This window comes from Notothenia coriiceps, unplaced genomic scaffold (genome assembly GCF_000735185.1).
Source record: "Notothenia coriiceps isolate Sejong01 unplaced genomic scaffold, NC01 NC01_scaffold00015798, whole genome shotgun sequence".
In the NCBI taxonomy this organism is placed as follows: Eukaryota; Metazoa; Chordata; class Actinopteri; order Perciformes; family Nototheniidae; genus Notothenia; species Notothenia coriiceps.
This window is the reverse complement of record NW_011348499.1, coordinates 121,779-136,061: the sequence shown is the minus strand read 5'-3', so window position 1 is coordinate 136,061 and position 14,283 is coordinate 121,779. Positions and strand designations below refer to the sequence as shown.

Below are 14,283 nucleotides of genomic sequence, written 5' to 3'. Positions count from 1 at the left end.
ACGTACGTACTACTACTATAGTAGTACGTACACTAACACACACACACACACACACACACACACACACACACACACACACACACACACACACACACACACACACACACACACACACAGGGCCTCACGTTGGTAGAACTGTAGGGATGTACTTGAAGATAGTCCAATTGAAATGTGGAAACATACTGTACAATGTTTGACTAACTAACATCTACAGTAGAGACGTCAGTTCTACTCACACTGCTGTGTCAATAGATTAAACAAGGCTAAAGTGTGCTTGGACTGCTGCGAAAGCTAACCCCGCTACTTACTTCCTTTTGTATCTTCACAACCAAAACTCACTTAACTACATTCCAACTGTACTACTACAGTACTTTCATTTGTTACTTTAAGTTGTGACTCACAATTTAAACATGTTGAGATTATTTAACAGATCCAGCTTTATTATTATTTTTGAATAAACTGCAGTAAATGGACCAAAATCTTTAATTTATATGCCAATGTGTGAGATTTAACTTGTGCTTTGTGTGATCATAGATGCAGTAAGAGTTAGACATAATTAGAAATGACTAAGAGTGCACTTTCTGTTAAGATCGACACATTTTCAGCTCTTGTGAACAATAGTTTAGCCAACATTCAAACTTCTCATGCATTGCCTAAACTCAAGAAATGAACAATGAAGATTCTTAGTGTAAGCCTTAGTTTTACCTCTATGGGCGATTTTCTCACAGAACACTTCCTGCAAAGATAAATTGAAGAGGATTTTCACCAAGAACGGGAAATTTAGCTTACAGAGGGAACATAACATTTGTTATTAACTGCATGTTAAATTGTCCTTGTTTGTTAACAGGGTGTGGTCAAAATAAAGGACAAGGTTTTGGTGGTGGCAGTAATAGGGGCATGTTCTGGAAGTGCTCATGATTCTCGCTGCATGATAATGCAAGAGGATATTACTGTGGAAAAAAACCAACAAAACAAAGACAATTTAAATGCTTTTAGACTCAAGCAGAAAAACATCACACTATCAAACGCCACCAAGCCCTCATGTCCATCGTACAATAAATGATTTCCCTAAAGACAGACGCTGGCAGCCTGAGCATACATCGGTTCATAAATAATTAACAACCATTTTCACTGTAAAGCCTCCTGGATGACCCAACTCAGACAATTAAACAAACCTAAACCTAACCCTAACCCAACAACTTTTCTTAAATAACCAACCTCAGAATAAAACATCCGTGAGCCTCAACTAATTGTAATTAACAACATTACTTTTCTAGGGTTACAATGTAGATGTATGCATTTGTTACTTCCAAACCTGTATAATTGTAATTTTGGACTTATTATATATTATGATAATACAATATATGTTATTTCCAATGGTAAGGGGAAGATTTTATTTGAGCTCTGTTTTGGGTCTCCACCAACTTTTAAGCATAATGTCTGTCTCAAAGTGGCTCACTATGCTCATTAGATAGTCACTAGCTTTGTCAGCTGTTTGTTGCTCACTGGGTAGTATATAGTGGGTTGATAGGGTATTAAGAGAAAAGTTCAACCCTAAACCTAAACTGTCAATTATAAACAGTTTACAGACTAGCTTCCCGGTTAACATGTTACCTTAGATTTAGAGGTTTAAAGTGTTAGCTTCTCTGATAGTCTGTTTGTTATTTCAGCCCACATGACTACTTTAGATATTGGGAATTACTCTGGTGACTACTTAACTGATAGATATGATGGACAAATCTAAGGAACTAATACCAAGTTAAAGAAAAAGGGAAAATTCCCTGATTGATTGCAAATTGTGCCCATCGACTCTCTTCAGTTACTTGTTTGTTTTATGGCTAACATTATAAAACACGTGAGGAAAATACCTATTTTGACGAAAGCTTTGTACAAGTTTAAACCCCATCCAAAAAAATTCCGATGATTATTTAGAATCCTGTCAAGTATTTAATTTTCATTTAAATAATTGATTGTGTTGTTTTCCATTCTGAAAAAAATACTTCCAACAGCCCTAACCGAATGGTATTGGACCTAATTCATTTAGACAACACCCTGTAGTTGTTTTAATAAGCCAGTGTTTGTTTTTTGAAAGTTCAGTTTAATGCCAGTATTGTTTATGTACGTATTGGACACTGTCACAAATAACAATGACAATTTATTCTGTGTTCGTAGGTGCAGTGCATGTATAATTTTTCTGTAAATCATTTTTAAAATCTATCTTCTGTTGTGAGATACTCATCAAATTGTTAACACAAGATATATTACAAACTGAAGGACGAATGTGTACATTGTCTATTCAGATGTTATTAATAAATATTTCTATATATAGCACGGATTGTTTTATGGGAAGTGTGAAATACGAGTGAATGTTTCAGAGAGATGGATTACACCGTTATGAATCCACCGCTTCACATCTGCGCGAATGCCCGGCCAATCAAATCGGGCCATTATCCGGTGTAGTGATTTGTCGTACCCTAGCCTAGGTGACCTGACATGGGGTTATGATGAGCCNATGACGGTGCAACAGACCTGCAGGTGCACATGTGCTTTCATGTAGCCCACCTGCTCACTGGTGTGTGTGTGTGTGTGTGTGTGTGTGTGTGTGTGTGTGTGTGTGTGTGTGTGTGTGTGTGTGTGTGTGTGTGTGTGTGTGTGTGTTCTAGTGGTAAGCAATGTTGTTCAGTAAAATAAGGATCACTTTTCATTTGCTCAACTGAGAGAATTCTGTGTAAATTCAGACATTTTTAGCATTATTATCATCACTGAACAACCTTCTTATAGGCCCCAACACAATATTTGAGAAAACAGGTAACAGATTGATTCTTAAAAGTGTCTTTGCCCTGGACTATTAAGCTATTTTTGGTCATTGGATGTTTCTGAAGGTGCTTTAAAAGACGTTCGAATGATTTAGTCACAGCAGGACGGCTTTGATTATAAGAAAAATGGTTGACGTAACACTCAGGCAGCGAGGCATTGCATTTGAAAGTGCCTTTATTACACTAAAAATTACTTAAATTTGAGCAGCAATATTTTTTCAATTATTTAACACACACTCTTAAAGGACACACTCACACACGAATACACAGACACACACACAGGCCTGAATGTCTTACTGTGGATTTAATAAGACTTCTTCCCAGGAAAACACAATTTATTTTCGTTGGAAACAGGAAATTTGATTTGATAAAAGTGGTGCAGAGAATCAGCAAATTGTGGGTACTATTTGTTCCTCGAAAACTTTACATTATTGGCTAATATAATCCAACTGTTGAATGCCTCTCTGCACTTTCATTTCGTCTGTGAGGTTTGCATGTCTGGTGTTCAACCACCTGCACATTTATCTTCCATTTACAGATTTCACACTATGCGATTTATTTGAAGTAGATGTAACTAAACGTGTATTAGAGGAAACAGCTGCTGAGGGAAAAGTGTAGCCTATATTTTATTACCCTAATAACTACATTTCAAGGCCATACCGTATATTACAATCATGGTTTGGACAATGTGCCTTTCTGTGTGTGCAAAATAAAGTGTATCCGCATGCACACACGCATGCACACACACTGGTGCAGACAGGCACACACATTCTTATCATGCCGGGTTCCCGCAGATATTTTCCTCAGGGCAAAGGAGAGCGCTTTGTAACAAATGCATGAACCATAAAGTTCATAAAAATAGCTTTATCATGATTTTATATACTTACGATTTATACCTCACCCCATCCATTAGGGATTTCCAAGAGGTAACCATAAACTGAATTATTGTGGTTATCTTTCTTCCCCCTAAGCAAGCCATTTTATTAAACTTTCATTAAAACAAGTTTGAAACGTGGCCAAACAAAGCGGTTTATAATGGGAATACATCAAAGTATGTTATTCACTTTTTGGGTTTTTCCTTTCTTTAATTAGTCCTCAAGTTTAATCAGATTTCCTTCTCCTCTCTTCTCCTCTGTCTCCTCTCCTCTCCCCTCCCCTCCTCTCCTCTCCTCTCCTCTGTCTCCTCTCCTCGGTCTCCTCTCCTCTCCCCTCCTCTCTTCTCCTCTACTCTGTTTCCTCTCCTCTGTCTCCTCTCCTCTCCTCTGTCTCCTCTTTTCTCCTCTCCTCTGTCTCCTCTCCTATCTCCTCCTCTCCTCTCCGGAATTCCCTTCTCATATAATTACAGTTAATTTCATATTTAACCTACTCCTCAGCCTTCAGGGAGAGGGGCCTAATTTTGACTTAATTGCCTCCAATTTAAACTGTTACCGTGGAGAGTGAGAACATGTGTAGATACATTTGTAGTGGACAAACTTTTTTTGCAGGCCTAGGGAGACATGTGGAACCACAAGGCACATGAGGAAAATAAGAAGTTAGAGAATGAAAGTTTATGAGAACATCTTAATGTGGACTCTTTAGTGACACTATCTGGTGGGAGGAAGTACTGCTGAAAGATTTGGCCTTGATCCCCACTGAACACTGCCACAATACTTATTGACATTTTTATTTGAAATATAAGGTTGCTTTAAATATATTACAATTTTTTAACTTTTTTGAATAACAAAGGCATCTCTAGATAGTGCCAACCATATATTATTACTATGAAGGTATTTGTGCGATGTTGGAACAAAGGCATAAGGATTTGACCTATACTGTATGTACATTTTACTTTCACATTATGTTTTATGTAGAAAAAACACATATATTTATTGAAAAATACTAAGATTATTCAGATTATTATGCTTATTATTAATAATCATAAAAAATATTAGAAAAAAACATTAGGATTGTTGTTATAATAATAATCATTATAATAATAATAATAATAATAATAATCATTATCAGAAATATAAGAAACTAGATAAATAATGTCATAAAAAAACAAAGCAGGCCAGTATGATGGAGCTCATAGATACAGCATATATACTGTATGGAAAGAAATGGCTGTACAGTGGCAGAATTGTGTATCACTACCACTGAAAATAACCATGTTAGACAGATGGCTAATGGCCTGCATGCCACACTACTTGTATCCTACTGGAGTTAATTATAAAATATTCCATATAAATGTCAGCATGAATATCACATATCATACAATGCACTTGAGAATGTATTCAGGACTTCAATTAAGATTAACACACTTACTCGAAATTGCAGCGGGTGGGGGGTTCAGTGTCACAGAGAAGGGAAGTGACAGGTTCTCTGTTGCAACATGAGTTCTCTTAAAACACGTTCTCTGACTCACCCAAACATTTGCATACATTTAACACACGCTGATTTTCTGGCATGTCACGGCACAGAAGAAGAAATACTTCCCCTCCTCAGTACATTCTGCTGAAGTGCCCTTGATCAAGGCACTTAACCAGCTGCTGCCCATGCTGAATTTAGTCGCAGCGCTTTAGTGTAAGGGGGTTTCAATTAATGTGTGTGATGTAGAGTTAGAATGACATGAATTAAGACAAATATTATTCTCTAAACAAGCAGTCGGTGTTATCCTGCAGCATCAGGTGGTTTGAATGCTGTTGTTTTTCTAAATGCTGAAAACAATAGTTGATTCTCTCCCACTTCACAGCCAGCATCCGATTCCTCACCAGCTTCAAAGACAATGGCATTGTGTGTTTGATGTATCACTGTGACTCCTTGTTCTGCAAAATATGTAATTATTTTAGTTTCAGAAGTGAATGAACAACAAATGAATGGACTGAACTAAATCCGATATCCGTTAAAGAACTCATGACAGGCTGAGATGATAAAGACAGGAAGCAAATAAGAATGTTTTTCTTGGAGGGATTTTCCAGGTAGATAACATTCTTATCATTTGAAAAAAAAAAAGTCAGATACACACACATACAAATAGAAACGCCTGAGCTGATCTTTAACAAGTTCTCCAACCTGATGTAACTTGTTAGAAAAGACACATTCAATGAACGGGGTCACTGAAGGTCACACTAAGAGACAATCTGTCAGTTCTCAAACATGTATCCACCGACGTACACACACACACACACACACACACACACACACACACACACACACACACACACACACACACACTCTCTAAGCTAGAGAGAGAGAGGAGAATAAATCCTTCTTTCTGACTAAGTCATTTTTAGTCAGGTGCAGTTTTTCAGCCGACTGAAGGAAGAGGAAAGGTTGTGAAAAGGTTTTCTCCAAACACATTCATGCTGATTTCCAGGATGCTGTTGCAATTGTTGACCAACCAATGACTGTTATATGACTTGATGCTTCTTGTCCATGGTGGGGGAGTGGTGCTGGAAGTAAAATATGAAAGACACAATAGAAAAATATTCAAATGTACATTAAAAGTGCAGGTGAAACAGAGCTGTAGTTGTCTTTATTTAATTGTTTGTGTTCAAATGCTACCTGTCGAGCCAGGAGTTTTGAGTTTAGTTATGCCTGTGTGGCTTGTAAAATAATCACAACCAAAGTCAAACTTAAATAAAATGTATAATTATTTAGAAAACATCCCCCATAAGAGGATATAAGACATCGCAAAATATTATATATTGCTTGAATCTCTTATACAAGCTAGTCTTAGCCAAGAAAGCAACAATTCCAGATACATTAAATAAACAAACAATGGACTTAAAACAAAACAGTAAAATAATTGAAAACAAACAGCATCAGAAATACTTTCCTAAAGCGTGTCAGTCTGTGGCAACCTCTGGTTTCACCGCCTGAAGCAAAGTGCAGATAAACATGTGCAGAACCGCATGTTCCACTCTGCCTTTCAGGTCAGGAATTAAGACTCAATTCGAATGTAATGCTGTGTGCAGAAATAAATGAGCTAATATTAAACTCCTGCTCGTCATGTGAAGCTCCTAAACAACAAGTCCATGACCCAGTTTGTGTGTGCGCCTGCTGCTCCACAAACACGGAGTGTCACACGTCTGAAACATCTATAGCAGCTCTTTATCATTCCAGGAGTGTTTGCTGATTGCATAGCAGCAATACTGAGCAGATTATCCCACTATCAACTGTGGAAGTTACTGTAGATAACAGCTTAATTTGATAAGATATGGCAATGGGAGTATATAAGTTAATAAACTGTATAGCCCATTGACCAGCAGAACTATGAATGGCATTTTTGTTACTTTTACACAAGAACATTTGCATGAACTGAAGTATGAAACATTTTTTTTAATAAGTAAAGATGCAAAGTGTTGTAAGACTTAAAACATTCAGCTGAGTGAATTTACGTGGGCCATCTGCCAATATAAATATGATTACAATTTAATAAAAAACATCACATTTATATAACAAGTGAATGTGGGACTCATATTTACTTTGCTCAAATTAAAAACCATTTAAATTTAAAATTGGAGACTTGAAACAGTTGAATGCATTGAGGATGTGGTTAGGACTCTGAAAGGTTTCTTCTTTTTTAAATATTTGTATTTCGATCAAATAATCCCTGTGTGTTCATCTTGAGGGCCTTGGCGCATTTCCACTATAGCGCGGAGCGCGGTTTAAGCGTGCCGTGCCATTAAATATATAATATAAACATTAAATAAAATCCTGAATGTGTTGCTTCACGCTGCAGCTTTTAGATCAGGATACTGAGAGGTGTTTTCTCCTATGGGCAAAATGATCTCAAGATCACCAGAATAAACAATAGTACTTCCGGTTTGCCCTGTCAACTAAAATAAAGTCTTATTGGTGAACGTGTTGCAGCCCTTACTGCCTTCAGAACACAGTTCAGCTGATAATATGCAAATTCAGTAAATAATGTATTAAGTTACTTTTAATCAGTGTTATGGACATCAGTTTTGAACTGCAGTAAGTGAAAATGTAATACAACTGTATCCATATTTTTTTTTTAAATGTTTATTTTATTATCTTTTTTTACAATGACTTTTTAAATGCCCTTTTCTTAATGTTTTTCATTGTAAAGCACTTTGAATTACCTTGTGTGGAAAGGTGCTATATAAATTAACTTGCCTTGCCTGCCCTGCCTTAAAATACCCAATATTAATAATAATATTTACAGTGCAGTTCTTGGTTCAGCAATTAATTGTAGTTATTCATTGTAGAAATGTTTCCATTCTCTCCTTTTTCTAGCCAAGAAGATGAATCTTTTTCAAAATAAAGACAAATTATAGAATATGGAAGAGTTAGGTCAGGGTTACATTACTTTTTTTTTTATCTCAGAATTCTGAATTTTGACTGAATCCTGACTTTAACTCAGATCTCAAATATGGATCCACCAATTACAAAAAAGAAATAAAATATAAATGACCACACAGTTTTTTTTTTCCGAATATATATCCACATACAAGACTATAAATAACTGTATAACTATATAACTGTTGTAGCAAACCAGAAAAAGGTGAAAGCATTTTCCCCTCCTTCCCCAGTTGTTTGTTGGACACAGCAGGAGCACAGCTGGATCTGTCAGATCACACACAGATCAGACGGCTGCCTCTGTTTCCTCTATGAAATAATAACACAGGACAGATCAGAGGTGTGGTGTGAGTCAATAGCGTGAGAGCTGCAGGATGTACTCAAACACGTAGCCTAAAAAAATAGGGATTATATTCAACAATAGCACTGTACAGTAGATTGAAAACATTTGGGCGGGATTTTGTGACTCCATATTTTGGTCATTTCCAGTGGGAAACAGGTACATGTTATGTATTGTAGAACAACTTTAAGCTACTTACACTGTAATGTTCGTGTTATATTACTTTACTTCTGATCCATTACAATTTAGAGAAACTTTTTTTTTCTTAGTCCTTACATAACTTTTAACCATTTTCATTTTTCAGATTGAGATTAATAATGCACAACGTATTAAATAAATCAATGATACTATTAGGGATAAATCACTTTTTTGATTATTAGTAATTCTACACCAGCTTGATTTACAGTATGCTTTATTGTATTCTCTTTGCTTTTTAATGACCTTTTTTAAATGCCATTTAATAATAAATGGACATTTTATTTATTGGGATAAACCCCTTGAGATGCACCATCTCGTTTTCAAGGGGGTCCCGACAATAGCAACAACTTACAGACATACATAAACAAGAAGATAAAAACCAAAACATGACACACAAGACAAACCACGTGCAGCAAAATTCAAGTAATGCATACAATCATTACAATTTGAGAGACAGTCGAGCAAATCAGTTTCATCAATAACAAGTGCAGAGCAGTTGAAAGTGAGATGATAATGCAATGTGTTTCTATTGCACTATTTCTGCTCTTAATGTTTTTCGTTTTTGTAAAGCACTTTGAATTGCCTTGTGTTGAAAGGTGCTCTATAAATGAACTTGCCTTGATCCCTTGGTGAAATTCACAAGCTTTGGTCCTTCCACATCACAGGCATTCAGTGTTGGAATATAACAAAGTACATTTACTCAAGTACTTGTACTTTACCTGAGGATTTCCATATACTTTAGACTTCTCTCCACTGTCAGTTTGAAGCAATATTGTACATTTACTGCCACCTACATTTATGGCTGGACAGTCTTTTTTACTTGTACAGGATTGTACAGAGTGAATTATTCGAAGTGATAGAACAGTTCTGAAACGCACTAAATAAACCAACATATAATAACATAGTGAATTATATAAAAGAGTACCAGACAGAATAAATATTTTAAATTAATGTGAACTACCTGATGAGTTGAATTCGAAACGTGCGTTTACGTATGAAAAACAAGCACTTGTTGAAGCAACTGTTAGCTGTGAGATTTACAAGCGTGATTCTATTTTACTTACGTAAAGGATTCTGAAGTACTTCTTCCACCACTGCACACAGCTTTGTTTTGGTCGAATGGTGGTAAACTTTACTCGAGTACATTACTCAAGTACTGTACTAAAGTACAGGTTGTAGATATTGTAGTTACGAACATTCAATTTGATGCTAGCTACTTGTACGTTCTACGCACTACAAGTGCAGGAGGTCAATCGGTGTACCTTTTTCCACTACATTTATTTGTTACATTTAGTTACTTTACCAGATTGGTTAATGATGTGAAATATAACTCAAGTGTTACAATCAGCTTTAGTTCCACCTGGAGTCAACTTCACAAGCTACCCTGCAGTATACAAAGTCATCAAACTAGCTGCACCTTTACCAGCTTTGATCAACACTTTAAGAGATCAAAATTAAAATGACTACTTTTGACTTTGGTACTTTAAGTAATATTGGAGATGCTCAATACTATTTGTACTGTTTACTGTGAGTAAACATTTTAAATGGCAGGACTTTTACTTGAAACAGAGTATTCCTACACTCTGGTACTTCTACTTTTACAACTTGTTTTTACTGTGTACAACCATCTGAGTACTTCTCCACTGCAGGTGTAATAGAATGGCGTCGTTTTACTTGGAAGAACCCTCTCTTTCCTGTATCCACACTGGTTAATGGTGGCTGTTGACCGCGCACGTCTGCGTGAAAGCTGTACGGTCGCCTTGTCGAGTCAATCGCCAGAGAAGAGCAGAGAGCAGCGAGCACGCCGTCCCCATGGCTTGAAACGGGGAAATAACTGTGGACCACCAGTGGATTATTGCGGCCACACGAGACCTAGAGGGTGCGAAACGACGTGGCAGGAGCGGGGGCTATGTTATACGGAATGGAATGTTAGCATCTTTGGTTTGGCCTTTCGGTCGCGTTGCATACCCGGACAGAGACAACACAGACAGAAAATAAGTACCAGAGCCGCCGCGCACCACCGAGCGAACTTGGCTTCTCTTTCCCGGTGGAGGTGTCTGTCTGTCGGCTACGGCTCGCTGCACCAAACCGCTTCTCGCCCACGCTGTTTCGGACTTTCTCTTAGAAGGACACGGTTGTAACTAAGTTATGTTTTTGCTAAATAGCTTATTTTTTGGCCTTTTTTGACACCAACTGTGGCTTTAATGTGACGCCACGCTTCGCTGTCGCGGGGTTATACTGACATTAGTGGCTTGTGTGGGCGGACCCCCCTTCAGGGAAGGGTTCCAGGCTTTAAAGTCAAGTTTTCACCTTCATATTTCTCTGGTTCCCGACAGCTCACCAATGGAATAGGTAAAGGGGACACTTTTCAGTTTTATTATTATGGTTTATAAAACATCGTGACCTGGCTGTTGCCTGTGTGGTTTTTAGCTGCAGAGCCTAGTTTTCTGAGTTCTCTGCCGGCAGCAGTGAAGCCCACGCGCTCTGGCGCTCGCTCTCCTGCGACAGCTCGCGACTCATTGGCTCGAGTCTTTCAGTAGTACAGTTAGTAATTGCAGACATTATTTAAACCCACTTTTTCTTCTCACACAACTCATTGAGAGATATTCTTGTCATATTGACTTTATTTAAAAATCAGTTCCGTAACGACCTCATGGCTTTGCCCGGGACTTTTAATTGCTCCTGTCTCACTATACAGGATGAACAGCTTTTCTTCTCATTACGTTTTTAATTAGCCCAACATAACGAATAGACGACTGTTGGCATGACCTAGTGATTGCTTAACAAATCCATGATATTCTTATTGATTTCATGCTTTTAAATGCTAGCCCATCTACTCCTATCTTAAACGGGAATTGACAATGTCTTACCCCATTTTGGGCCCATTTTGAATGTTCTATATGTGCATTATATGTTGCAGAGAGCTTGTTAATTAGACCGATCAGTACAAATACAATTACCAGGTAAAAGTTTTTATTATGCAGGCCAATATGATGACCTCTTATACAAGTAATTTAAAATTCATTATTTATTATTTTTTTCACTATAATTTATTTTACACAAAAAAGCGTACTTTCAAGAACTACTCTGATTGTCAGAGCAACACACCTGTGTTAACTAAAGCGCTACTACAGTACAGTTAACTTCACGCGAACATTTTCATTATCTTACCTCAATTTAATTTTTATTACACAACTTTAAGTCATCTTCTGTTGCTGCTGTAAAACTGTCCATCTCTGTTCTGTTTTCTGGCAGCCCTATGTCGTGTACTCAGTAAGAAGGAAGACCCTACCAACACCCCTAGCTGTTGTTGAAACACTGTAAAAAACATTCGTTCGAAATAACTAGCAGTGTGATCAAAACAAGACAAGGCGATGTTTTTCAGCAGTAATAACGGGTTGAATACCATGACTTCTCTTAACACCTGACAGCATGGGTCATTAAACTAAACAATCTAAACGGGCATGTATAATCCAGACATTAGTCTTCTTATTTTAAAACAGCAGAAAACAAGCCTTAAGGCACATACCTACTGTAGAGCCTCTTGTGAGTGCTACATCCTTCAGCCAATTCCCCTAATTGAAAGGCAATTGAGTAGTGCTTGTGGAGGCCAAATAATCCCTAGGTTGCCGTGATTTTCTCCAAATAAGAAACCCAGGGCTCATTTAAACCTGTGCAATTAAAAGCCTCCTTAACAACAATGGTATCTGTCATTTTTGTATGTGGCTGCATCACTTTCACCAATTTAACATGATTTATTTGGGCTGTCGATGCAGCCTTACCTTCTATTAAGGTGGTGATTGCATGTATTTGTATTTATGTTTAAAGCTTTTTTTTGCAGTTAAAGCACGCAATATAGTCTGATGCAATTGCTCGGTTCAGTTTAAAACCCCATAATAGACAGATTTAATATAGCGGGGTGGAATGTCACGTATTGTGATTGTGCATATTTATTTGTGTCGATAATAACATTTACATGTAATAAATGTTTTTTAGACAGGAATTAACGTACACATTCAATAATGTCTCCATCATCACAAGCAGCTTGCTGTGTCCTCGCCAGTGCCACTCTGATAAAGAGTGGTATCTTTGAGGATGTCTTATGTAAGGCTGAATGGTTAACCGTTCTTACCACTATACTCAGTTTTCTGTAATGCAATCTGCAGAGTAATGATTACTTGTGCACGTCCCTCAGACATGCATCCAGGTTCTGTTTAGTAATGCGTACCTCTGCTCACTCTTTGTGCCCCCTCCCCTCTCATGCTTAGCTGGCTGAATTGCACCGAGGAACCTGTGTGAGGTCACCCAGTGGGGTGACTTTGGGCTAAATTTGAGAGCGCTGGGAGCACATTAAGGCGCACGCACGCTCTGGACTGCACATCACTCCAGCTGAATTACTCTCACAGGGGCAGCGCTGTCGGAGGGAGAGAGTGGTGGATCGTAATCTCGGATGGGGTGGATAACGAGGGTCGGCAAGTTGTTCATAGTGGGCGGAGAAAAAGTTCGTTCTTGACTCATCCAGTATTGCTACTTGCGCATCCAGAATGTAAAGAACATCCGAAATGGGTGACATATCTGATTTAGTGTTTGGATTAAAACTGTCAATTTGTTCAATTTTGGCTGACTGTTCATTTCGCCACCCTGCCTCCCCAGTCGGCTCATACTGCTGACTCTGGGCCAATTGGTGATCGAAATGTCACAGTAACTGGCGCTGTTTATATTCTACCAGCCAATTCTGAGGGGAAACCAAGTATCATTTAGAAGTCGCTTTCAAAGATTTTTGGGGCCGGGCCAAGTTAGTTCAAGTGGAAAGCACATGTTGCCCTTTGTAATGTATGGTCAGAGGTATTAAAGAAAATATAGTTTCATCTATAGCAGCTCACCGTCACTTCTCTCTTCTTTTTTATTTTCAGTGACAAGGGCGAAGCAGATCAGGCTGGTCCAGGCTGCGGCCAGGCGTAGGCCTACCTAGCCTTCTCGTCTGGCCTCAGACCAGACGGCCAGCGACCTCTACACGTCCATCCTCAACGATCTGTGGATGTCTTCGCCTGTTCTGACGACCCTTCAGCCGTTGATAACAGATTGGATTCCAACCATCTTTTGTCTTTATCAGTCCTCTGAGGGCCATAGTGGTCTGTTTCTATCTCCAGTCCTTTCCATGTCGTGGATGTCCCTCTCTAGGATCGTTGGAAACAGGATGTGATTCGCGTGTTCATTTGGACGGTTGTCACCTCATTGCAGTGCTTGCACCCCCCTCCTCTTGACTGGGCTTTGACTTTTTCCCTCCCAATTCTCTAAGCGAATCCCTGCCTCTCTCTTGGGGGTTTCCCGGAGCCCTGTACAGGGAGGGCCTTGTTGGAGACGTGTAGGTTGTTTTGTTGAAACAGTTGGGACGATTACAAAGAGGAGAAAGCAGATTTACCCTCCCTTTTTCTTTCTTTCCTGCGGGTGGTTTATTATTGACGGTTGGAGAGCCTTTTTCATCTTCACAAAAGAAGCTTGGCTAGCAGAGATTTTGTGCCTGCAGTTACACACGGTGGTACACTAGGTTTTATTTATAAGTACAGAATTCTTCTTTTTTTTTGTGGTCTTAGCCTGGAGAGGAATGTCTGAAGCAGCAGTGAG

General features: G+C 38.4%; 1 protein-coding gene across 1 annotated transcript in view; it reads right to left on the bottom strand.

Moving 5' to 3' along the window:
• arhgap10 (Rho GTPase activating protein 10) overlaps positions 1 to 13,143 on the bottom strand; it is a 58,830-nt gene extending 45,687 nt beyond the window's left edge. The window contains exon 1 of the mRNA XM_010775546.1: positions 13,063 to 13,143. Within this exon, the coding sequence (XP_010773848.1) occupies positions 13,063 to 13,143 (81 nt within the window). The remainder of the gene's footprint in view (positions 1 to 13,062) is intronic.
• Between the last annotated feature and the right edge of the window lie 1,140 nt (positions 13,144 to 14,283).